The 25,630-nt window shown below is 50.0% G+C and overlaps 6 protein-coding genes and 1 non-coding gene across 7 annotated transcripts; 3 read left to right on the top strand and 4 right to left on the bottom strand.

The window, feature by feature from the left end:
* Positions 1 to 505: 505 nt before the first annotated feature.
* Positions 506 to 2,707, top strand: ASPGLDRAFT_122993 (translation termination factor GTPase eRF3; the record flags this gene model as incomplete). Its single annotated transcript, XM_022540371.1, has 2 exons — positions 506 to 2,593; positions 2,651 to 2,707. The coding sequence occupies 2 exons, from the start codon at positions 506 to 508 to the stop codon at positions 2,705 to 2,707; spliced, it is 2,145 nt and encodes a 714-aa protein (XP_022402567.1).
* A 383-nt stretch (positions 2,708 to 3,090) lies between these two features.
* On the bottom strand, positions 3,091 to 3,645 carry ASPGLDRAFT_104168 (pre-rRNA-processing TSR2 family protein; the record flags this gene model as incomplete). The annotated part of the gene is made up of 1 exon (XM_022539464.1): positions 3,091 to 3,645. A coding segment is annotated over one exon (555 nt), but the record flags the coding sequence as incomplete, so codon positions are not given.
* Positions 3,646 to 4,239: 594 nt separating this feature from the next.
* ASPGLDRAFT_t71 lies at positions 4,240 to 4,311 on the bottom strand. Its single transcript has one exon. It is a non-coding gene; the product is annotated as a tRNA-Glu (tRNA).
* A 328-nt stretch (positions 4,312 to 4,639) lies between these two features.
* Positions 4,640 to 9,824, bottom strand: ASPGLDRAFT_167619 (uncharacterized protein). Its single transcript, XM_022542647.1, has 5 exons — positions 9,467 to 9,824; positions 9,133 to 9,415; positions 6,230 to 9,070; positions 5,527 to 6,177; positions 4,640 to 5,473 (listed from the first exon to the last, which is right to left on the bottom strand). The coding sequence occupies exons 1-5, from the start codon at positions 9,506 to 9,508 to the stop codon at positions 4,845 to 4,847; spliced, it is 4,446 nt and encodes a 1,481-aa protein (XP_022402569.1). The 5' UTR covers positions 9,509 to 9,824; the 3' UTR covers positions 4,640 to 4,844.
* A 233-nt stretch (positions 9,825 to 10,057) lies between these two features.
* Positions 10,058 to 12,324, top strand: ASPGLDRAFT_122702 (WD repeat NOL10/ENP2 family protein; the record flags this gene model as incomplete). The annotated part of the gene is made up of 2 exons (XM_022540347.1): positions 10,058 to 10,274; positions 10,337 to 12,324. 2 exons carry the CDS (start codon positions 10,058 to 10,060, stop codon positions 12,322 to 12,324), a joined length of 2,205 nt encoding a protein of 734 aa, XP_022402570.1.
* A 1,305-nt stretch (positions 12,325 to 13,629) lies between these two features.
* On the bottom strand, positions 13,630 to 16,691 carry ASPGLDRAFT_33808 (putative autophagy protein Atg13; the record flags this gene model as incomplete). Its single annotated transcript, XM_022544362.1, has 3 exons — positions 13,630 to 16,233; positions 16,309 to 16,407; positions 16,479 to 16,691. The coding sequence occupies 3 exons, from the start codon at positions 16,689 to 16,691 to the stop codon at positions 13,630 to 13,632; spliced, it is 2,916 nt and encodes a 971-aa protein (XP_022402571.1).
* A 2,638-nt stretch (positions 16,692 to 19,329) lies between these two features.
* On the top strand, positions 19,330 to 24,724 carry ASPGLDRAFT_1289366 (BTB domain and ankyrin repeat protein). The gene is made up of 3 exons (XM_022540843.1): positions 19,330 to 22,657; positions 22,714 to 22,831; positions 22,885 to 24,724. The coding sequence occupies exons 1-3, from the start codon at positions 19,567 to 19,569 to the stop codon at positions 24,629 to 24,631; spliced, it is 4,956 nt and encodes a 1,651-aa protein (XP_022402572.1). The 5' UTR covers positions 19,330 to 19,566; the 3' UTR covers positions 24,632 to 24,724.
* The last annotated feature ends 906 nt before the right edge of the window (positions 24,725 to 25,630 follow it).

A 25,630-nucleotide genomic window follows, 5' to 3' on the forward strand; every position in this document is an offset into this window, starting at 1 on the left:
CGCATTTGCCTCTTGATGCCCAAGGTTCGGGAAATTCCAAACGTTGGTCCAAGCACTGACTGTAGTCCTGCTTGTATGTGGCCCCTGAGCGTCGAGGTACTTGCCTTATCGATAACAAGCAACTGATTGCGGCGGCGTGTAGTAGAACATAGAGGCCATGGGAGTAGTAAAAAATAAATACTGTTATTCAAAAGCAGACGTCGTGTATGCCATTTTTTTTTTAAGATAAAGGGCTATAAACCAAAGGTGCTTGTTCTTCGCGAACAAGGAAGCACAAATAGTGCCTGATAGTGCCTAACGCGATAGACGCCACAAACGCCCAAAGCGGGGGAGGGCTGTGCTGAGTCATCTTGTGCAAAATTGAGCCCAACAACGCCCCTCGTCAGATCTTTGTGACTCTTTCGGCAACCCTCAAATAACTCATACCCCTTTTATAAACCAGCGGATTCCTTGCTGGTTGGTGTGTTCGTCGTCTAACTTCACTCTTTCTTAATTGTTATTCGAGATGGCGGACCAAACTCCTGATTCCTGGGAGGAGGAACTCTCCAGGCAGACCGAGGGCGTTAACTTGAACAACCGGGCTCAGGCGCCTGCCTTCCACCCTGCTGCTGCCAACTTCCAGCCGGGCGCGGCCTCCTTCGTTCCTGGTGCTCCCGCTTTCGTGCCCGGGCAAGCCGCCTATCAGGGCTATGGCGGCTTCCCGCAGTACCCCCAGTATGGCCAGTACGGCGGTTATCCGCAGCAGCAGCAGTTTGGTCAATATGGGGCAGGAGCATACGCCCAACAACCAGGTGCCTTCAACCAAGGCTTCAACCAGCAGCAGCAACAATTCCAGCAGCAACCCCCGCAACCCCAGCAACCCCGTCAAGCCGCTGCCCCATCTTCGCCAAAGCCCTCCAACGGCGCTCCCCCCAAGGCTAAGGTTCTTTCTATTGGCGGCGCTGGCTCCTCATCTTCCGCATCCGCTCCTAAGACCAAGGTCCTTTCCATCGGAACTCCCTCCTCGTCGGACGCATCCTCCCAACCGAGCGCTTCGAAAGACGCCAAAGAGACCAAGGGTGACACCAAGGGTCCTGTGGCTGCGGATACTGCAGCTAAGGTGATTTCTAGCAAGGCCGTTGACAAGACGGATAAGAAGGCGGAATCGAAGGCTGCTGCCAGTGGCAAGTCGTCTCCTACTCCTTCGTCGGGTCGCTCGAGCCCTAGTCGTGGAGAGTCTGCCAAGGCTGCGCGGGACGCTGCACGGGATGCCAGTGCTGTTGCTATGGAACAAAAAGCAGATGTGGATGAGGCGACGCTGCAGGAAATCTACGGTCAAAAGAAGGAGCACGTTAACATCGTTTTCATCGGACACGTCGATGCCGGAAAGTCCACCCTGGGAGGTTCTATTCTGTATGTCACTGGAATGGTCGACGAGCGGACTTTGGAGAAGTACAAGAGGGATGCCAAGGAGGCTGGACGTGAAACCTGGTACCTCTCCTGGGCTCTGGACTTGAACCCCGAGGAGCGAGCCAAGGGTAAGACTGTTGAGGTTGGCCGTGCTCACTTCAAACTCGACATTCCATCGCCCGAGGGCACCATCGAGCGTGACTTCTCTATCCTTGACGCTCCCGGTCACAAGGCTTATGTTCACCACATGATCGGTGGTGCTTCGCAGGCCGATGTCGGTGTCCTGGTCATCTCTGCCCGTAAGGGTGAATATGAAACCGGTTTCGAAAAGGGAGGTCAAACTCGGGAGCACGCCCTGCTTGCCAGAAACACGGGCGTTAAGAAGCTTGTTGTCGCCGTCAACAAGATGGATGATCCCAGTGTCGAGTGGAGCAAGGCTCGTTTCGACGAATGTACCGTCAAGGTCTCGAAATTCCTAGAAGCACTTGGTTACAAGAAGGATGACCTTACTTTTATGCCTATTTCTGCACAGCGCGCTTTGGGTATCAAGGACCGTGTGGCTAAGGAGCTCGTTCCTTGGTACGGTGGTCCTTCGCTCCTTGAATACCTCGGCAACATGAAGATGCCCGAACGGAAGATCAACGCACCATTCATGATGCCCATTAGCGCCAAGTACCGTGACATGGGTACCGTGGTTGAAGGCCGTGTTGAATCAGGTGTGATTAAGAAGAATGGCAGCTGTATCATGATGCCCAACCGCACTAAGGTTGATGTTGCCGCCCTCTACGGTGAAACTGAGGACGAGATCCCGACAGGCACTTGCGGTGACCAGGTCCGCATGCGTCTTCGTGGCGTGGAAGAAGATGATATTTTGCCTGGTTTCGTCCTTTGCTCTCCGAAGCGTCCCGTGCACACCGTTTCTGCATTCGAAGCCAAGGTCAGGATCCTTGAGCTCAAGAGCATCCTCACTGCTGGTTACAACTGCGTTATACACATTCACTCTGCTGTTGAAGAGGTTACCATTTCGCAGCTCCTGCATAAGTGTGAACCTGGTACCGGCCGGAAGAGCAAGCGCCCACCGCCGTTCGCCAGCAAGGGCCAGACCATCATTGCTCGTATCGAAGTGACCAGCACTGCCGGTGCTGTCTGTGCCGAACGATTCGAGGACTACAACCAAATGGGACGGTTTACCCTTCGTGACCAGGTAAGCGATTTTCCTTACACGATTCCTTTCTATTCCACATACTGACGATGATACCAGGGACAAACCGTTGCAATTGGTATGATCACCAAGCTCATCACTAATGAGGACAAATAAATTGGCGACTTGATATTCTCTTAAACATCATGTCGTTTCACCGGTTCCGGCTACCGTCCGCAAAGGCATCGTGCCACAGGGTCAGGTAAAAGCATCCCACGATAGACAGAAGAGGGAGGCTTGGGCGGGCAGAGGCTTAGGCGATGATATCCCATGTACAGCCTACCTCAGTTGATGATGATGATTCTTTTTTTTATCTTTATATTTGTTTCATTGCTGTTGTCAAAAAATGGGAATAGACTGGAATTTTGCTACCAGTCCACGATCTTTCAACTAAATCCCGCTAAAACTGTTGCTCATCTTTACCATGTCTATATCATGAAGTCGTAAATGTCATTCGATACATACAACAAGAACTGAATCGCGCGCTATCCAGACCAAAATCACCTCTTCTTCCCAACCATAGTAAACCCATCCTCATCAATCTCAGGCTGAGGCTTCTCCTTTGGAGCCCTAACCAACGCAGGCGCCTCCCCCATATCAACATCCCCACCCTCCTCATCAACCTCATCATCCGTTTCCTGATCCTCATCCTCCCCCCTCTTAAACCCCGCCGCCGCATTCCCCTTCTGCTGACTCTTCTTCTGCCAATTCTCCCACATCTCCTGAATCCCCGCCACATCGCCCCTCTGCACCTGCGTCTTCACCTCCATGATCTTCGCCGCAACCGGCCCCGCGCTCTCATCTTCAACAACCACGTCGAATTCGTCGTTCATTACTTGGATAAGCACGTCCTCGAGGTCCTCGGCGTCGGTCTCGGGGCGCTCGGTGAGCATGTCGGAGATTGCGCCGCAGAGCCAGTCGCGTTTGTCGGAGGAGGTGGGGCCGCCCCAGAGGGATTGGACGGCGAGGGAGAGGGAGGGCCAGGCGTGGATGGCGAGGGTTATGCCGAGGTCGAGGTAGGAGGTTGCGGGTTGGGTGGGTTGGGGTTGGGGTTGTTGGGTGGTCATTTTGGTTTGTTGTGTTGTGGTGTGGTGCGGTGTGGTTTTGGTGGTGGTTGTGTAGATAGAGGTTTCAGGGTGTGTTCTTTTTGTATGCTCCTTCTTCGTTGGCAGACGTATTAAGAGATGCACTTGAAGGTGGGATATAAATGCGACTTCGACTCGTGGGGCGTTCGATTTGTGCAAGATGCGGTTTGTATGGTTATATGCGCATCCAATTATCACACTTTTAAATGTCAAAAAACAGGAACCTTGTTGGCCAACGGGGTATCAAATTGGCGCAAATGAAAATGCAAAGAGGGCTGATGCAGGCATCAATCTCGAAATTTTTCGAGATCGACAACGGGCGATTAGATACGATACGAGTCATGTGATCTTATCGCTGGTTTTTGACCCCGCTATTTACGAAAATTGTTCACATTGGGATTGGATAAAAAGTATGATTATTGATTTTAAAAAAAAAAAAAAAAAAAAAACACGGATAATGATAGGTTAAGGGGTCCACAAGAAAAAAAAAATCCTGAAAAAGGACTGCCAATGCCTGCTTTCCAGATAGACCGGGAAAAAACAAAAAAAGAAACCGATTGTATCTTCCGACACGGGGAATCGAACCCCGAGCTGCCGTGTGAGAGACGGCGATGTTAACCATTACACCATATCGGATGTTGTTGAAGAATGACAACATTTTTGTCTACATAAGGCAATACAAATAAGCATAGGCAGCACAGCGAACAGAAGCTGCCTGTAAATTCATCTCTTCATTCACAATTTTTTTCTTTTTTTTTTTTTTTTAACTTCATACGTAGTCATACATCTTCTCTTTGCTTTCGCTCTCTCTTCCTTTTATTAGATCATTAGCTGTATGGCGTTGTGGCTGGGATTCCCAGTGCACGAGAAATATATATTCAACCCCGAGGCGCTATAAAAGGACTGCCTGTCTTTCGACAATCGTTTAAAATAATTCGAGAATATCTAGATACTCTGCAAGGATGCACCTTGATAAATCCTGTGACATTAATGCAATTTTGGATGCACATCGACAACTAATTAGAAAATAAACAAAACAACATGCAGAATGGTATATCCAGCCTTGACAACAAAAATCCATGTATATACACAAAGTAATACAAGAAAGAAAATAAACAAACAAAAGATGCACCCGAAAACGCCCCACACAAAAAGCCCTTCCCTGGGGATCAAAAAACATAACTCAAAAGCTGCTGTGCCCTGACAGCAGTGGCAATATGCCAAGGTAGTGTATTCCGTTGCACACATCGTGTGCCTCTGGCCCGCGCAAGTATTGCCAGATCGTGGTACATCCCGAGTATCTCTTTAAGGAGGGTTTCATGTGACGACGTTGGACGCTGAGAATGAATCAAATTCACGTTTGTTGCGAACACTCCATCACCGTCGGTAGGTCCTTTTCGACGAAGCAAATATCCGCTGGCAAGCGCAGGGCGGTACTCTGTCAGATGAGGGGAGCTATTCAGACGATGTGACAGAATTACATTCCACGATTCATCACGGATATCGGTGAGGAAGAAATCTGATTCTGATTCGGGTTGGAAATCGGGCGTAGTGGCCGACATAGGTGCATTACCACCGTTAGTGGGCGTTGGCGCATTTCCATATTGGTCTGGTGATGCCACAATAGGACCGGGTGTGGCAACGGGGGTTGATGAAGCCTGCGCATTGAACACACTCGTGGGTATTAGTAGGGATGGAGGTTCGAGAGAAAAGTCGGTAATCGCGTTGACATGTAATATCATCAACTCCAATGGGATTGGCTTTGATTTGTTGTGCTGCTCAGCCAGATTTGTCCAGGCTATAGAATAGTCAGTAACGCAAGAAGAGCCTCAAGAAAAGTGGAATGCTTACTGTCAAGCTCGTCCTGATCCACAGGTTCAGTATTCACGATGATAATTCTCCACCTAGCCTTTATTCTATCCATGATAGTTTGCGTGGTCCCCCATATCTCGTTGCGCACGTCGGAGATGCCTCGAGCAGTGCCTGAATTTCGGTAACGCAGGCAGTAAGACATCATTCGCTGAAGAGCTCCAGTGTTATCGGACCAGGCCACGGTAATCCAGCGTTGATCAAGACTCCGCGAGCAGGCAATATGAAGACTCTTTCCATCCTGCAGTGGTGACAGTCTCTCCGGGACAAGCTTGAAGCTGATTGCCTTCGGTGCGGACTCTGTGAGAAGCACCGGTGGAGCACAATGGACGAGATTTGATTCCGAATCTTTTGGTGGACATCGACTGTATACTTCTAGAGCTAGGCTCAAATAGTCTGACTGCGACGGCACAACTATGGATTCTGGAGACATGACGAAGCTGATAGGAATAATTTGTAGTACAAGCTCGTTGAGTTTCCCGACCTGCTGTTTATCGGTACCCATGATGTATTTCTGAAATAGTTGCCAGAAAGCAGCGCAGATATCGGCCAATGCTGCGGCATGCGTGAACGGATTGATCACGTAGACAACAAAGTTCTCAGTCCTTGGCTGACTGCCCGAAAGGGCGTTTCCTGAAAGCACTCGTCAGTATGTGGTCCGAAGATCTTTGGAAAACTAACCTACCTAGCTCCTCGCACAAATCCCTTAAGGACTGCACCGTGGAAAGATAGTTGGACGTCTCCGTGTTCCATGAGCCCAACCCACGTTCAAAGCACATGTCCCCTCGCGCATGGTTACCAAGATTGCAGGCTGAGTAAAGTAATCCCAATCGTTCCAAAAACGCGTCTGCTGCATCTGTCGTAGCCCGGGGATGGATGCAGTATGCCGATATGTCCTTTGGTCCGTGTGCAGGCTCCAAGTCAAACGTTTCCCAGAAGGAAACTGCGGGCGGAAGAGCTTCTAGATAGCCTTTTCCACGGCGGATGCGCAGGTGCGGTGGTAATAATTTTGATATTGCACCCTTTGCAGCCTCTTTCCGCTGTGGCAGTTGGCGGGGTGTCAGGCCTTCTGATGACGGTGGTGACGAGCCATTTTGCAGTGACGCATAGCTTTTTAGGTCTAACCTGTCAACTTCATCCGTGAACACCGTATCCTCGAGGATGTTGCGGAGAGGATACATCTCGTTGTCCAGCCCGGAGAGACCGACTTGCCCATCAAATACATGGTCAAGTGATGACTGCGTAATCTGGTCAACTAGCAACTGAGCAACCTGAATCTGTTCGTCCTTCTGAGAGATTGTAGGTGGGTGCTGATTTTGCGAGACGGAGAAATACCCCAATAAAGACCAGTCAGAAAATGTCGAGAGAAGATTACCCAGAAATGTTGAATTCTCTGCCTTGTTCGCAGAGACCAATTGAGCGTTCTCTATCAAAGGGTTGTCTAGAACTTGTGTTATTGAACCGCTGGTGTTTGATTGAGCGCGTTTCCTCTTGCGTGTCAGGTTAACAGGAGATGGTTCCCTCTCTGACATGACCTCATCGCTGTCATCATCATCGCTGGAGATACTGCTCGAATCCGAAGTAGAATGTAAGCTTCCCTTTGGGCCGCCTGATAAAGCATCCCGTTCACCCGTAACCTTCGTCGGGTTATCGAATTTTACCGCAGCCTTGCCACTGCGGCGAGGAAGTCCGATGGTTGGGATATCGCTTGGAGGATTGACAGACTCCATGGCAGTACTCGTCCCTGGAGCTGAGAACCAGAATCTACCTTCCGCTCCATACTTTTGGTTCCAATCGCCTATGTTCTGCTTGAAAGATACTGGGGTAAAATGACTCTGCTTTCTTTCTCGCTTGACATTTGACTGATCTCCATCGTCTGGTCCTGAAAAGAGGATCTTCTTTACTTCGACGGGGCTGAGAGGAGGACTGATTGGTTGACTACTTTCTTCCCGGGGTGACGACATGCGAATCTCTGAAATTTCCCGTTTTGAGGGAATCTCTGCCTCCTGTTCTGCAACATTAGTCTGAGGCACATTCATCTCTTCAGCAGTTGTCACCGCATGATTATCCGGAAGGGGAACGTCAGGGCTTGGCTGTTCATCGTCTTCCTCCAAGTTAGTCTCCACAATATTGGGAGTGCTCTGAATGTGATCGGTAGCAGGTGCTCCTCCCATATCCCCAAAATCTGGATCATCAAAGAAGCTAAAATCGGCATCTGTTATTCCTCGAGTCCCGAAATCTCGATCGTTCATTTCCCCAAAGAGGTCATCATCTCCGTTCATATCGTATAACCCAGACCCAACTGTGAGCCCTGCGGATGGTCCAAAATCCATAGTGATACCAGAACCAGCTTGCTCTTTGAACGATGCTTGCTTTGGTTTTTGTTGATCACGATGCTGAGTTTGAGGCAATGGTAGGTCTGGCTGATCAGCGAACATATCTGACGAAATCGCCGTAGCTCCGTCCGGCGGAGTCGGATATACAAGATTCGTTGCTTGAAGATCGGGATACTGTGCAATCCGGGAAAGGCTTTTCATTGGCTCAGGGAATTCCGCTTTGGAAGGTGAGATTTCGGAGTCCCTCATGGGTTGGTCTTGAAAGCCCCCAGATGGAGCTATAGAGGTAGCTTCGTCATGCACGAAGTTTCCTGTTACGTGCCATTCCTCTGCGAGCCCCAACGGGCTATCCGCCAGGTGACAAGAATCTTGTTTCCCATAGGATGCATCCAATGCTATTGATTTAGTCCTTCTGAAGCAGTATCTAGCTGGCCAGAGAATACGCTTCAATGGAAAAGCAGTCGGACCTTCTTCACTCTGTCGGAATATTTCTCCAGCCAACCGAGAGTAAAATGGTTCCCAGACTTCGACTTCAATCCACAGTTCTTCATGAGAATCAACCAGAAGACCAAAATTGCCGAGCCACTCAAGTACACTCTGTTTCCATTGTGAACGTTTCGCAGCTGCCAGACCTGAAGTGCCATTACTTCCAGAGGGATTTGGAGAGATGCTATCCTGCGTGCTTGCATTGAATGAGACCAACCTGGCAACTGTTCCACTAGGGGAGAGCCAGATATCAAGACCTGGCTGGGTGTCACGGAGTTCATCGGGATCATTTTTTGGGCTTTGAAGTCGCGACATGCCATGCTGGGCTATTGTTTGTAAGGCCACAGTTAATTTTCCACCAGACATCAACTGAATGTGCAGAGTACTCAAAGAAGGGATCGCGGTGTAACTATCATTAGCTATTCGAGTTTCGTAGCCATCTTTCTCAATGGCAGTGAAAAAGGTGCGTGACCCAAGGGGTATTGCACCGTGGCGCCGCATTAACTGGAGGCTTATTGCACCAGTGACTGCAGAGATGAATGATGCATAGATGGCTGCTGACGTGCCGTATCCTTCTATCCTCCTAGGTGGATTAGGCACATTCTGCGACCTTTGCGATCCCACTGTGTTCACGTTTGGGGCCTGGGGTTCTGTTGAAAGAGTCCTTACCAGCTCCCTGGACGAAACACTTCCCGAAGCCGAAACTGAGGCGCAATAATCAATACATGACGCATAAAACACACGATTTTGAGAGTGGTTGACAAACCTTTCAACGTAAGCGAACCAACCTGAAGTCGGTTTAACCCATCATTACCCTGGTTCAGGGGGGCCAGGCTGTCAAAGTTCGAATTCGGGGAAAAGGCCCATAAGCCAAGGCGTCGCGGATAACATGATACTAGACATCCCAGATTCCGCAGTCGAAGTTCAAGATCCTTGAGGCGACTGAGATGCTTGAGGACAGTATGGCCGTTCGTTGGAGCCTCCGAGGGGTGATTCGTGATACCCGGCTCTTCCGTGTATATTCGCCAGTGTAGGCTGGAGAATCCGTCCTAGTGCACCAGGTTAATAAATTTCCCCCAAGGCACTCCCGAACTACCTACAATAACATGTACATTTGTGATATTCCCGCCGGGAAAGTCCATGATTCAAATGGCTGCCCCGACGGAGAGCTCACGTTGTTTTTTTTCTTAAGATAGCCAAGAAAGCTCTGCGGCTTAAATTTGCTGTCATCTCCAGATGGAGCTGGGATAATCAATTTGCGCGAAAAAACAATTATCCATAGCAGAGCGAGCTCGATGTCTTGAAATAGATCAATCAGGTTCCAGATGTCATCGCTCCACCGGGGTAAGGAATAGTCGGGGTAAGATAAAAAAGGGACCGATGCGAATGAAAAAAGACCCCCAAACCAAGTCGTAAAACTAGAAAAGAGAGACGAGCAACTTGGCTCCATTGACGGAGGATATAGTCATCTTGCGAGGCGCGAATGTTGGTTCCAGGTTTCCCCCGATGCTATCGACGAGGTTCGTTCGGGCCGCTCCAGCCAATAAGAGGCGATATGGAGCAAAAATGTCACGTGCCACTGCTATCGATAATCGCCGAACTTTTTTTTTTTTTTTGTCCGGCATAACATCGCCTTTGAAGTTCACCACGCAAACACCTGGTTTTCTTCTGTTCAATATAACAGAGCCAGGATGAAGCTGTCAAATCAATCGGAAGTTCCGGTATACACCATTTCCGGATCGAATACTGCGCGGCCGCTTCCTGAATGGCTTGCAAGACGGCGAAAGCGCAGTCTTAAGAATGATCCGGAGTATGCGAATCGGGTTGAATTGCTCCAGGATTTCGAGTTCGAGGAAGCTAGTCAATGTGTTCGAGTTAGTGAAGATGGGGAATGGGTTATGAGTACAGGTGAGCTTTGCCATCGTACTTCTACTGGACCGCAGCTGACTCGAGACTGCGTCTTTATACAGGAACCTACAAGCCCCAGATCCATACTCATTACCTACCTCAATTATCGCTCTCATGGGCCCGTCACACAGTAGCCCTTAATACAACATTTATACTCTTGTCCTCCGATTATTCCAAGTCGCTCCATTTGCAATCCGATCGGTCACTCGAGTTCCACACGCCGTCCGGATGCCATCATACGATGCGACTCCCGAGATATGGTCGCGACTTGGCATACGATAGACACTCTACTGAGGCTTTGATTCCATCTGTGGGTGTAAATCCAGATGGCATGGGAGAGGTTTTTCGGTTTAACCTGGAAATGGGACGATATATGCGGAGTTACGAGGTAGATGTTGGCGGCGATGACTTTACATCTTCTGGCGCAGGAGCTTTGCAAGGCGGTATCAATACCGGTGCAGTAAACACAGCAGCGATCGCAGAGGAAAGCCACAACCTTTTGGCTTTCGGAACCACACTAGGCACGGTGGAATTATTTGACCCGAGAGCGAAAGGCAGAGCCGGAATCTTAGTGCCACCCACGCAATTCGCACCCGACGAAGCGAGAAACGAAATCACCGCTTTGGATTTCCATCGGTCAGGATTGACGCTGGCAACCGGTGCCTCTAATGGCCTTATGCACCTCTACGATCTTCGATCCCCCGTTCCTCTACTGAAGAAGGACCAAGGATACGGTTTCCCTATTCACACTTTGAAGTTCCTCCAGCCGTCTACTGCTACGCGCGAGCAGACCCTGGACCCCAAGATTATGTCTTCCGATAAGAAGATTATCAAGATCTGGGACCCACGAGATGGTAGTCCTTGGACTTCGGTCGAGCCAGCTGTGGACATCAACTCTGTCGCATGGTGTAAGGACAGTGGAATGCTCTTGACTGCTAATGAAGGACGACAACAGCACTCGTTCTTCATTCCTCAGCTTGGACCTGCTCCCAAGTGGTGCTCGTTCTTGGACAACCTCGTCGAAGAAATGGCGGAAGACCCCAACGACCCCAACGCCTTCTCTACCGGCCAGACCGGCACTGTTTACGACAACTTCAAGTTCTTGACGGTTCCTCAACTGCGTACCCTGAACTTGGACCACTTGATCGGACGCACGAACCTCCTGCGACCTTACATGCACGGTTACTTTGTGGGCCAGCAGTTGTATGATGAAGCCCGGTTGATCACCAACCCGTACATCTGGGAAGAAGAGCGCGCGAAGAGAGTCAAGGACAAGATCGACAAAGAACGCGAGAGCCGTATCAGAGGCAAGAAGAAGGCCAACGTCAAGGTCAACAAGAGACTGGCCGAGAAGCTCATGCACGTCGAAGAGAAGAATGAGCGCAAGAAGGCACAGCGTGTGCTGGAACGCGGAGGAGACGCTGAAATGGTGGACGCTCCTGCTTCTGCTCCTGAACCTGCCCCTGCTGCTGCTCCCAATGCTCCCCCTGCCCCTGGCAAGAGTCTGTTGGCAGACAGCCGTTTCTCGAAACTGTTCGAGGACGAAGACTTCGCCATCGATGAGAACTCGCACGAATTCAGAATGCTCAACCCCAGCACCGTCCCCGAAGCGGCCCCGAGAAAGGAACGCGGTCTCACCGCAGTCGAACAAGAAGACATCGACGATGTCCCCGGCTCCAGCTCCGACGGATCCGGTTCCGAAAAAGAAAGCTATGCGCCCAAGAAAGAACCGTCCTCCAACAAGATCTCTACATCCTCATACAAACGCAACAACAAGTCCCGCCAGCCCCGGATGCAGGTCTCTTCTTCTACGAATGTCAGCTCTGGTCGCGACCGCTCTTTCGGCTCTAAGGCGCAGAACATGCAGACCAAGTCGAAGCCTTCGCGTCGTTCTACTGTGGTCGGAGAACAGGAGGTTAGTTTCATGCCTCAAGGGAAACAGAGACAGAGGGACAACGCTGCTCCTGAGAGTTCCGGGCGCGACAAGAGCTCCAACTTCCGCGCGAAGGAACGACGGAGCGCTTCTGGAAATGCTTTCCGGAAGATGTGATTTACCAATATATTTTCTTCACCGAGATACCCATCCCTTTCTCCTCCTTCCTTCCACCTCTTTCTTGATACCCTTTACCAAGACCTAAAACATCCGCTTCACCTTTCCACATCATTACGCATCGTGCTATTGTCATCATAGCATCCTCGCCATATGAACCTCACTGTGAGGTACCAGTAAAGCTGTCCTTGCATGGGGTAACGGCCAATACATCACACCCGGATTTGTACGGTCTATACGCGAATGATATCAGAAGACCACCCGCACGCATGCAAAGCGAAAAATGCAAAGACAGCGCATAACCATAACCTTCTCGATCATGGAAAAGTGATCCAATCAATAATCATTATCCCCCGTTGGCGCGACAACTTGTTTGTTTCTGCTCAGGGTCCCGGGATTCCGGGATTTGGATATGAATGAGCCATGTACATATAATATGGAGTTTTGAGTGGTCATAAAAATTTCATAGACATTTTATTTCTCGTTATACCACTTTTCCAAGTACCGTGTAGCAACGTGTTTCTTCGTATAGAGTACGGAGGGCAGGGGTAGGGAAGCAATCGTTGCATCTATTCTATCAATTGATAGGGACCAGCTTAGAAAAGCTTACAGCTTTGTTGGCACTGAAAATACAATACAATCCAAAAATAATCATGGAATGCTTCCAATTTCCAAAAATAGTAAACCCCAGGACAACTGACTCGACAAGAACAAATACATGTTAATCCAAAACTCCCAAGACCATAAAAAATACAGTTGCAATAAAATCCCCCCCCCCAAAAAAAAAAGACAACGTACACCATGTCAGATTAGAGCGCGAAACAACAAATTCTATAACCAACAAGTGACCAGCCCTGAAACCAAAGAAAGAATTCGCAAGTGCCATTTCCTATGCTCCAATTCCCCTGGCGCGTTGCATTAATCGCTGTATTGCTTTGATATCCAGTATCCAGTCTATAGAAGCAGCCTCCCTTGTGTAAATGGCACAATGACGTAAGAAACATAAAACAAAATCACATAACCTGAAGTTGCGAGCGTATCTCGAATGAATCGTAGGAGGGATTGCATAGGCAAGCATAGATCGATGCTAAACCCATAGTATCGATTATGGTAGAGACCTGACGCGAAAAGACGAAAGAGTTGCGAGGAGGGGGGAGTATCAAAACAGAAAAGAGAAAGAAAGATGAAAAAAAGAAAGAAGACAGAAGAGAACCTACTCCATCAGCTGAGATGATGGACAAGCCAAAACATGCCCTGAGAGGATTTGCAGGTCCAATGCTGTCAAGTATAAAACCAAAAGAGCAATTATGACCAGACGTGGAAGCCCGGAGGTCCTATTCCTCGTCTGCCACTTCCGCGCCTCGATCCAGTGCTTCCACTTGGATCAGTGCCATGGTTTCCCTGTCTGCCATCTTCCAAGCTTCGTCGGGATGTGCCAAAATCACTCATGGCGAAAAGCAAAGGTTCTTCCTCTTCGACTGGTGTTTGTTGCGTGTTGGTGCGGCTGGAGCCGGGTCGCTGGCCAGAGCCTCGACGGGCCTCCATCGCGGAGCCGCCGCTATTACTACCACTTCCAATACCATCGCCATGATCACGCTCGGGGAAATTGTGAGGAATCCCGCCTCGAGCAAGACTTCCAGAGCCAGAACTAATGGAGCGGGCTCCCCCAGAGGACCCTCGACCGCGGGAATGGGTAAGCCGTGGTAGGTACATATGGTTATTGGATGAAGACGATGTCGCTGTAGGTCCCGAGTTTAATGCAGTCCTGTGCGAGGCATTGTCACGGTATGGATCAGTGGCAGGGCCTATAGCAGGGTCATCATTCAGGGATGAAGGATGCGTTGCTCTCCGGGGCTGATCATCCACGGCACCGATCTTCCCGAACGAACGATTCTGTTGCATTGCACTAAGGCTGTGCGTAGGCCTGTCCCCAGCACTCACACTACGCATTGGGAAGGGCATGTCATCGTCTTCTTCTGGAACAGATGTTCGAGCAATGGGACCGGAGCCCACATCGGTGCCGCCGGTGTATGCGGGAAGGAAGGGAGACCGGGGAATGTCGATTGCGTTGGTCTGTGTTGTGTCGCCACCCGAATTGTTATCATCAAGGGGAGATCCATGTCCATCGGAGGCAAATCTCTGGGGACCACTCTCTGGTTCATTATAAGCAACAATGCTGTTTGAACTTAGGCGAGATGGAATTGCAGGAGTATGTGGAGTATGGGGCGATACTGGTTTTCCAGGCGATGAGGCCGTGGAGACAGATGTCCCCGCTGCCATTGGTGGAACTCCCGACAATTGTTTGCTTGATGAACTGGATGAGCGATGAAGGTGCAAGGAGGATGACATCGAGTCCGATAAGGCCGCATTAGAATCTCGCATACGTTGGAATCGGTTCAAGGCGGCCGTTGTGGCCGTGGTCCTGCGAGAAGGAGCATCATGCACCGCGGAGCTGGTGGGATTCATCAAATCCTTTCGCAAATCAAGCATCTTGAGAAATTCTGAAATGTTCTCATCGTCTGCATGTATTGAATCCGCACTTGTTCCTGTAGGTTCTGTAAGCAATCCGGAGCCCGGCTGAGCAGCTGATGATGCCACACTGGCTTTTCCGCTGGAAACGTCATCCTCTGCCTTGTTGGAACCCCCGAATGATGGTCGCGAACGGCGGTGGGAGAAGGCACTGCTGTATCTCAAGTTTGAGGTGGGTCTGGGAGACGCTGAGTTGGAAGACGCTATCGTGTTCTCGGGGTTTGTTGGCATAGGCTTGCGGGTGGTCGAGGGAGCCGAAGTAGGCGGTACGTTCTTGGATTCAAAGGTGAGCCGGGACGCGCTCGAACGGGGTGATGCGCCAAGCGGAGGGTCCACCAGCGACGGCGACGCGGACAGAGGCGGGGCCTTGAATGGTTGAAAAGACATTGACGAACGTCTAGCATGGCCACCTTCGCCTGTAAGGGCAGGAACAGCAGTACGTCCCGCAGAACTGATCTTGGCAGTCGACAAAGGCCTTTGATAAGAAGGGGAACCTGTCGGGGAAGGAGAGAGGGCACCAGTATCTCTTGCCATCCGCAGTGCGGATATCGGACTTGCACCGGTCGTTGGACCGACGTGATGGAAGGTCGACAAGCTCCCGTAGGCGCGACTTGGATCGGGATCCCCGACAAGCTGCTTTTGGATGGGAACTGATCCGACTTCAGCTTTTCCCATGCCTTCTGATGGGATTGATGGACGAAAGATTTCGTCATCAGCTCCCATGAAGCGTGAGCTCAATAGGGCCTCTGAATCATCCACTCGAAAATCACAGCTTGTCCGATAGGTGATTTCAACCGAGAAAGGACCAGCGGGAGACTCTGTGGTGCCAAAACTGTGCGTATCCACCACCTTGCCACTGGTCTCGTATAATGGCACAGTCAAATGATCCAGCCCCGAATTTCTGTTAGTATGGTCATAATCATCCAGGATCCGGTATTTGATTTGCAAAGCTGGATTGGGTAGCTTCCTGTTGCGTTTGGCAAATTTCCAAGCCGGTAGAAATTTGGAGTAGGCAAAGAGGGATCGGAAGAGAACGATGCTCTTTTTATATACCGTTGGTAGAATGGAGCCAAGGTCAGCCGGTAGTCTGCTGGAAGTGTCGCCTAATTCCACTTTCCACCGTTCGAGGATGATATCGTCGGACCCGGTTTGAGGAGCCCTAGAGGGATGGGCCTCCCGAGAGATAGCCAAGGATTCCAATACATCCCACCTCTTACCATTCTCATCAAGGATCACTAAGCTCTGATTATTTGTGAGGTTTCTAGTATCTAGATAGGTTTCAATAATCAAAGGCGGCGGCCTGTTTTCGGTAGCATCGCAAAACCTCCATGTTCGGAGTTGATCTCTGAGAACGTCGGTATCGTCGAGCTCCACGTTGAACTGAAACGCGTAGGATAAGAGTCAGCCCTGTGATCACATTTCTTGATCCAGAATTGGCAGATGGAAGAAACGTACCCATCGGTTCACCCTGGGAGTATCAGAGCCCTTGCTGAATGAGGGCGGTAATTTCACGCGAGAATGGAGGATGATCAGAGCAGCTTTGGTATGATAGTTCTGTGAGGTCACGCGAAAGAATCAGCGATCCACCATACTTTCTCCCTTTATCAAGGAAGGCAGTGACGTACCGAGATGATCTGGTTCAGTTTGGCCATAACTTCTTTCGCAGGCGGAGTAGCTTTCTGCGTCCACTCGGACGACTCCGATCCGCTTTCAGTTCCCAGCCCTCTGCTACTATTTGTCCTTGTATCCGACGTTGGTGAACCGGGAGCATCTATCGAACGGGAGGAACTAGGCCGGGGTGGCGCAGTAGGCGCCGACGATCGAGGATGTTGATGCATGACAAGACACCAGGTTCGGGGTTTGATAGGTAGATAGTACGGGACGGCGCAATCGAGGCAATTAAATGGCCTTCACTCAAAAAGATAAGGTAATCTCTTCAGTTCGATCAGGAGCGAATAAGGAAAGTGACGGATCCGCTGCGGAGGGCCATGCTAAAGAGCCGATGACGAGGAAATCAAGAAGAATCACGAAGACAAGGCTGTGGCGCTAAGCAACAGACACGGGATCACGATGGCAGGCAAATGCTGCATCGTTTCCTAGCAGACAAAGTAGAGTAAGTAGAGGGTCGTGGGAGATTTCGGAGCATGCGGTCTAGACAACCTTAGGAGTTTCTCCGCATTGACGACTGGTAGATCCAGGCCAGCCGTTGGTAGAAGGGGAAGGGCGGGTTTAAAGAGTGAGGGAAGGGGGAGGATATATCAAGGATTCATGATCACTAGAGGAAGAAGAGGAAGAAGAGTAAGAAGAGGAAGAAAGGTTTTTAAAAAGAGGAGAAGAGGAGGAGAGGATGAGGGAGGAAGAAAAGGAAGAAGCGATAGTCGAGGTCGATAGATAACTTAGGCGCAAGTGACTTGTTGAGGGTCAGTGACGCATAACCCGTGACTCGATTCCAGTCAGCCTGACCACTGAATACCAGACATTACGGAGGAATATCTGAAGACAAAGTGTATTTCCCGATTATTCACTTGTTTCTATGTCTTTTTATTGTATTTATTCTCTTCTTTTATTCTTTCCTGATATATTCTGGTACATGTAGTACTACTATCTGCTGCTGCTGATCCCGGACGTTGAAGGCGGTAAGAATGAAGCATCTGTATCGTATCATACCGTCACAAAAATAACACGCGGAGTCAAACTGACCCGATCAGCAGCAGTGAGAATCGGGTTACGGCCCCCTATTTCTAGTTAAGGTTCCAGTTAAGCCAACCCCGTTCTGCCAACTGTCACAGGCGTGGAAAATCAAAGGCGGAGAGGTAATAAACCGTAATTATTGGTACATAGTGGTATTTTTACTAGGGAATACAGATGATATGTAACGAAGGCATCATCTCCATATCTCGTCATTCTATCTTCCTTCTTTATAAGTACGTACACGGAGTACTTGTACATCTGCACTTGTTTTTTGACATTCTGGCTCCATTGGCCAACTAAAGCTATTTGTTTGCTCGTGAGGCATCTAGTGTTCCAGCAAATAATATCGAATGGTCAGTGCTTGTTTAGTTGCGTGCATGGATCCAATCGCCCGTCACGACTGGCTGCCTCGCCAACAATCGCTCTCCAGGAAAACGCGTCTGAAAATATGTTCCCCGAGCGCCGGTGCTGCATGACTCCTAGGGGATATGCACGGTGGCTTGTCCGGGGATGACGGGTGTCGACAGAGTTGCAGCTGAACAACCTCTTCCAAGTGGCCGAGAGACCCAATCGCAGTCAGGATGGACCTGGTTCCCTCATCCGGGAAATCCGTCTATGCAGGCGCAATCTGAGACATCTTCTATATTTCTATATTCCAGAGAGCTATAGAATGATCCTTTGTTTTTGTTCTCTTTTTCTTTCTATGCAGATGGAGGATGGAGTACAGATACGATATGATGGAATGATGCATCATCGACATGTGTTACGGTAAGCTGGTTTGCCAACCGGACTGCGAGATCCTACGAGAAAAAGAATACATATTTAATTTCCTATCTATATCTGGAACGAACAGAGTTAATCTCCGATCACTCTACGGAGTAATGCAAAGTATGATTATGGTCATCGGTTGCCATTATGGTTAGATGACTGTCCTCTCTTAAGAGGATCTTTGCCCTCGTGAGATGAAGACGTTTTTGGTGAGACGGTCAGCTGCTGCGAGACGCTGCCGGGGTTCTGGCCAGCACAGTTGTCTACTCTGAACACCTGTCAAGCAGATGCTTAGTTTTCACTGCCAAGTCATTGACGACGGAACACTGTCATAACTATCCTGGATCCTTGGATAGGAGGCTCCGTACGGAGTACTCAGGATGACTGTAGTCGGATCAGCGTTAAGAGTGCACAGGTGCATAGACAGCCGGCTATACAGAACTATCTCTTCAATATCAATGAACTCCATAATAGATGCTCCATTGATCTATGGTCCTACTTGTTCACCTAGTCTATCAATAATAGCTGTTCATTTGTCCACGACCATGTATACCGAGGTCATCCGGGGGCCATTGACACCACCAGCACATCCCACCCGCCTTCTCCAGCCTCGAGTGTTGGAATCCTGGGGGTTTGGAATACAGCGAACCGTTTCCCAGCATGAACGGAATCTAGTCGGGGTCCTCATTTGGCCTACAGTGTCTTCTCGTCCGGGGGCATGGAGGGGAACGCGGCTTTTGATTGGCCAGTGCCCTGACCGTCGCGATCATCTCGAGTGACTCCCCTCCTTCCTTGATCTTCCGAATATCAACTCCTTCGTTGCCCCTCATATTCATATTCCACTCGCTTATATCCATACGTGCCATCATCCTTCTTGGAATTCCTTTCTCGACGTCGAATTCGCGGTCGCGTCTCCCTCGCTTTTTTTTGTTCGACATCCGTCCCGATAACCATATCTTGTCAGCGCCACCCTCCGCACAAACTCGCCTCGGCACGCTCTCGCGCACAATTCCTTTTCTCGCGTCGTCTTAGACATTTAGAACCCGCAGCGTCTATTCCACCTTCGTTTCGAATCGCCGAAGAGATCGACTACTGCATACAACTTATTTGTTCACCTCCCCGTACGGGTTACTTGTCCCTCTTTCGGCTGGAACGCTCTTATCGCCCGCCAACCTATTATCCAGTGCGCCGTTGAAAGACGACGTTCTGGTCCCGGGCTGATAAGAGTTTCTGCATCGCGACAACTCGGGGCACATGAGCAGCAAACTCTGGGAATACTTTTCGCGAGATGATGTCGAGAGCTTCCGGCGGGTTCTGGCCAACGCCGGTTATACCTCCGGCGGCCAGCGGGCTCCGGGAGGTGGAGGTGGTGGAGAAACATCAGCCTTCAAGGTCGGAAGTCCCAGTGCGATGATCGCTTCGTCTCCTGGTCCTTCTGGGAAAAGCAAAAAGTTGAGTGGCACTTCGCCAGGCACACCGAGTGCTGATCGAAGTGGTGGCCCGCGTCCCGGTACGACCTTATCACGAGCGGATTTGAACGCACGAGACCTGCATGGCAGAACCCTCCTTCACCTAGTCGCCTCGTCGCCCAAACCAACAGCAGTCGATTTTGCGAGCGCTTTGTTGGAGATACCGTGGGTGGACATATACGCGCAGGATGGGGAGAGTGGATGGACCGCTCTGCATCGAGCGTTGTATGCGGGGAATGCTACGATTGCTCAAACATTGTTGGCCCGGGATTTGCGGGACGCCACCGACTTCAGTAAATTGGGCAGTACCGGCCACCCAAATGGAGGCTTGATTAAGATCAAAGATCGAGAGGGATATAGTCCCTTTGATGTCTACGGGGCCACCATCATGTCTCGCGACATCAAACAATTTGTTTCTCCTGCGACGGCATTAGATCCTACAATTATGGCAGACGTTCAGGGTAGCGATGCTGCGTCCAGCCCGCCGTCACATGACGATCAGGATAGCGATGACATTTATGCAGGAAGAATTGCCTTGAAACCTCGCCTGAATCTGGGCGCTGACGAGATCTTCACGCTTGGTAGCAACAAAAACTTGAATCTTGGTCTTGGTGACCAGGATGACCGCCAGTTCCCAGAACGGATCGCGCTCGAACGACCAGAGCATCTCTTACAGCGGTTCTTTCGGGAATACCAGGAGCAACGGTCAGATGATGGACATTATGTGTCTGACTCGTCAACGGATCTACCAGTGCTGATCAAGAACAAACCGGTGAAATTCCAAAACATGGTCATGTCGAAGCTTCATACTGCAATCCTCACAGACGACCCTGAATCAAACCTTTTCATGTGTGGGTTTGGTCCAGGCGGCCGCTTGGGAACTGGCGACGAGTCTACCAGGTTCAGCTTCGCTTGCATTGAAACAGGTGGCCTTGCAAAGAAGAAAGTCATTTCCATTGCTCTGGGCCAGGATCATTCCCTCGCAATCACAGAGCAGGGTGAGATCTTTAGTTGGGGAAGCAACAAATTTGGCCAGCTGGGCTACAATCTCCCTAGGGCACAAAACCGTGACGATGTCCCGATTCAAACGACCCCACGGCAGATATTCAACCCCTTCAAGAAGGAAATTATATACGGTGCTGCAGCGTCAGCGATTCACTCGGTCGTTTTCAGTAACTCTGGACTGTACACATTTGGTAAGAATGAGGGCCAGCTTGGCCTCGTCGATTCGGATGCGCGCTCGCTGGAGGTTCAGACAACACCCAGACGTGTAGGAGCATCGCTTTTCAGTGCTGGGATTCAAACGGTTACCGCAATCGACCATGCTACAGCTGTGCTTCTCCAAAACCATGAGGTCTGGGTGTTCTCGCAGTATGGCTACTCGAAGATTACCTTCCCCCTGGATATCAGCTCGAGATTTATCAGAGACAGCTTCATGGCCACCCGATATGATACTTCGGTCAATCATATCATGAAGATTACGTCTGGTGGAAGCGCCATCTGTGCCCTGTCCAGTTCTGGTGATGTCTTCACCGTCCAAGTCAACAAATCGGAGAATTCCTCAGCTCTAACATCGACGACAAACCCATCAAAAATTAAAAATTCACTTTCTTCTCCTACTCGGGAATGGTCTGTGAAGAGGTCCTATATGGCCGTTAGGGATGTTGATGTCGGGCAGGACGGCTCGATCATTATCTGCACAAATTCCGGCTCCGCATGGCGAAAGGAAAAGCGTCACAAGTCTAAAGGAGCATTAAAGGACTACAAGTTCGTTCGTATTCCCGGGCTCTCACGGGTCGTTGGGGTGCGCAGTAATGCATTTGGGGCGTATGCAGTCGCCCAACGAGACTGCAATGTGACTCGGGAGCAGATCGAGATCGACCAGAGCACCTTGTGGAACGATCTTCTGCCGCTGTCGCCGTTTGATTCCCTGAGGACGACGGTCGATACTGCACAAATTACAGAAAATGATTCCTTGGAATCTGGATTTGGTCTCGTCATGTCCATCAAAAGGACTGTCCTGTCAATCCCAGATATCGAGTCCCGTTTTCTATCTGGGCGGTTTGATGCACCTAATGGAACAGTTTGGCTTAAGAGCTCGCAGTCAGAGGCGCGGATTCCTGTCCATGAAATCATGTTAGCCGGACGCAGCCCAGTTCTACGGAAGGCCTTTCATGAATTTCGACAAAAGTATTACTTCTCTATACCTGATGTCCTTGACATCGAATACGGACACGACGGAAGAAGTCAAATACGGTTTCACGACGTTGATTTCTTGGCCATTCTGAACCTTGCGTTCTTCCTGTACACGGACAACACGCTTGACGTCTGGCAGCTAACCAGAATCTCGCCCGAACATACTTCGAGATATCGTCAAGTCCGTACAGAAGTCATGCGGATTGGCACCTATCTGGAACTACCTACCTTGGAACGAGCAGCTAGGCTGATGATCGAGCCCATCAAAGCTCTGAAAACGGATATGACCTGGGCAATCAATGATCCCTCATTCTTTGAGAACGCAGATGTGGTCGTCGAATTGAACGGTGAGTCTCGAAGAGTGCATAGCCAGGTCGTTTGTCAGCGATGTCCGTTTTTCGAAGCCCTGTTCCATGGCCGTTCCGGTGGCAAGTGGCTGTCGTCGCGCCGTACCGATCCTAACAATGCGGTCCATGTCGACCTCAAGCACATTGATCGATCTGTCTTTGATTTCGTACTCCGGCACATATATGCGGACACGGAAGAGCAGCTTTTCGACGAGGTTCGGACGGAGAGTCTTGAGGATTTCATCGATCTGGTGTTTGATGTTGCGTTCACGGCAAACGAGTTGATGATCGATAGGCTGGCCCAGGTGTGTCAGAAGATGCTTGGCAAGTTTGGTGAGTACATTCGCCTGGGTTACGTTAATGGAAATGGTGCGCTGACATGGTTAAAGTGCACAATCGTAACGTCTGCTATCTTCTCAACATCATCGCACCTTGCTACGTCAAAGAGTTCAAGGATGCTGCACTGGAGTACATCTGCTTGAACCTAGAGGACTTGCTATCGAATGGGTAAGTGCTATTCTTACGTATTGTATTCGATGGTATCTGACGATATTGTACAGATTTCTAAAGGACCTTGACGAAGAACTGCTTAGCGAACTTGATTCGATATGCCATGACAACCAAATGGCCTGTTTCCCCATATCTCGGGGTCGTAACTCTGACGATTATGTCTTTGAGAAGTACCCGGAGCTCGTCGGTTTAGTCGAGCGTGACAAGCAACGAAGGATCGATTCGATGAAGCTTCAGTCCCGTATGGACCGGGTTGAGACTCGACAAACGGGTAATGAAAAGCCAGGGCCGCCATCCGCATCGAAGGTGAAGGCGAAGGCAGGACCATTGAAGGAAATCTCAAACGTAGCAAGAAGTCCGGTTCTGAAGTCCAAGAACTCTACCAATGACTTGATGTTCGAGATGGATGAAGAAGCTGTGCTATCGCCGGGTGATTCCATGAAAGGAAAGACACCGATTCGGGGATCTAGGCAGGTTGGCGTGATTGAGTCACCTTTGCTTGGGTCTAGTCTTATCGAAGAGGAATCATTCGGCGACCGGAGCTTCTTGGATGGCCAGATGGCATCACCTCAAGACACGCTTCTCGCGGAGTCGCCATCAGAAACCCGAGCCGGAGCGTTGCAGAGGAAGAACGGGGTGTCTTTGACTCCAGATATGGGCGCCCCGGCTCCTTGGAGATCACCAATGGCAGCTGGCAAGAAAGACCTAAAAGATATCATGGCCGAGACGTCAGGAACCCGGATGTCCAACCTCAGTCTAGGCATGTCCAAGGAATCTCGGCGAGAGAGCAGCAGCAACGCCGCCCCAAAGCTGTCTCAAAAGGAACGGAAGAAGCTTCAGCAGCAGCAAATGCAAGAAAGACTTGCTGCAGAGCAAGACGCCAAAGAGGCATCACAGAATCCTTGGAAACTGCCACCGGCTTCCGCCAACAAACCCGATCCTCCACCGGGGATGAACGGAGAAAGTTCTCAATCCATGAAGATCCCTCAACGACCTGCCATGACTCTCCGTCAAACGGTTGCGGGTACACCATCTCCCTCGAAACCCGCAGCACCTGTACAGACACAAAGCCGCAGCGTTTCGGCCAATGTACCTACATCATCGCCGTTGAAATCCTCTGCAGCCTCTGGGCCATCCACGACACCTGTCCCCTTGGCTCCGTCTCCAAGCAACAGCACACAACCACAACCACCAGCCATCCAATCCGTCCGCCACATCCCTCGCCCAGAACCCTACCAAACGAGCTTCCACACGCCCTCGGCCAACTCCCTATCGCTCGCCGCCATCCTCATCCAGCAGCAGACAGAAAAAGACGAGATCCACGAAGCTGCAACGGCAAAGCACAACCTGCAGGATATCCAGGCCGAGCAGGAGTTCCAGGAATGGTGGGATCAAGAGAGTAGACGTGTGCAGGGGCTGCCTGATCTGGAGCAACCGGAATCTTCTTCCACGGCTCAAGAAGGGAAAGGTACGCGGGGCAGTCGTGGTAAGGGATCATCTCGCAACAATAACAACAGCAATAACAAGAGACGAGGCGGCGGCGGTGGTGGTGGAAGAGGTAAAGATGGTGGTGCTGGCGGTAGTGGTCCTCGACCTGCATCAGATGCTTCCGCCTTGACGCAACAGCTGAATCAACATCGTTCCGATAACAACAACCGAGATAAAAAGCAACAGCAACAGCAGAGCAATCATCATCCTCCAAGCCAACCACGAGGCCACGGCGGGAATCGCGGTGGCGGCGGTGGTAGAGGAGGAGCCCGTGGGAGAGGTGGTGGTAGAGAACGGGCTAGGGTATGATTATGACTCTTTATTCTGAGTTTCACTAAACTATCGATGTATATATCACGAGTTTCTGTGGTTTGATATACCATATACTGTACATTCTCTTTTCTTATCATCTTAATCACTGGATGTTCGACCAACTATATATATATAGAAGTGGTAATGGCTACCTGGATGAACGATGAGCCACGGTTCGTACTGCTAGTATCTCGTACTGATCACTCCATACATACGCCGCTGAAGTTTTTCGTATATGGATCGACATAACGGGTCATGCCCTAGCAATACATTCGAATAAAAGAATCCTATCAGATGGATCTGCATTCGTACAAGGTGTTCCCTCATGGGGAGTGCGGAGATGGGTTTAGCCCGCAATGGAGGTTTTCTTTCTATGTAACCAACAACGAGAGCGGTACCCTTGTGGTGAAGGGACATACAAAAATATAGACGCTCTAATATAAGCAATTATCTAGTGCAATCAATGAGTTAGCACTGGTCATTAGAAACTGTAAACTAATTCGTTTGTGGACCTAAGGATGACAAATGCAGACCCAGATGTGTAACTAGTGATTATTTGGAGAGCAACTAGAGCTCTGTGTACGGAGTATATCATATGATAACCCCAGAGTAGAGTTGTGTATTGTTGTGGCCAACCTTCCCTTCCAGCATGCCATGTGATTTCATCTAATTGTTGTCTGAAGCCGATGTGTCGAACTTGAACAGCTCCCACCAGAGTCATACTCATACCTGTCTACAAACATTATTTCATATCCTAAATTGAACTTCTAGAGAGGCCTAGCTAGGTCTCTGTACCCCGCTTACACAAACCATATACCTCTACTACTCAATCCACCAGATCGGCGTGTCAGTTGTATTCTGCAATTACTTCTCATAATGGCATCTCTAGCGCCTTTTGTTCCATCGGAGACAGAGCTGAAACATGATTTGGCCCAAGAGTCGCCGAAGTAATCGGAACCATGGCGACACAGAATACGAAGATCGACGGGCCCAAGC

Source organism: Aspergillus glaucus (genome assembly GCF_001890805.1).
Source record: "Aspergillus glaucus CBS 516.65 unplaced genomic scaffold ASPGLscaffold_6, whole genome shotgun sequence".
Taxonomy (NCBI): domain Eukaryota; kingdom Fungi; phylum Ascomycota; class Eurotiomycetes; order Eurotiales; family Aspergillaceae; genus Aspergillus; species Aspergillus glaucus.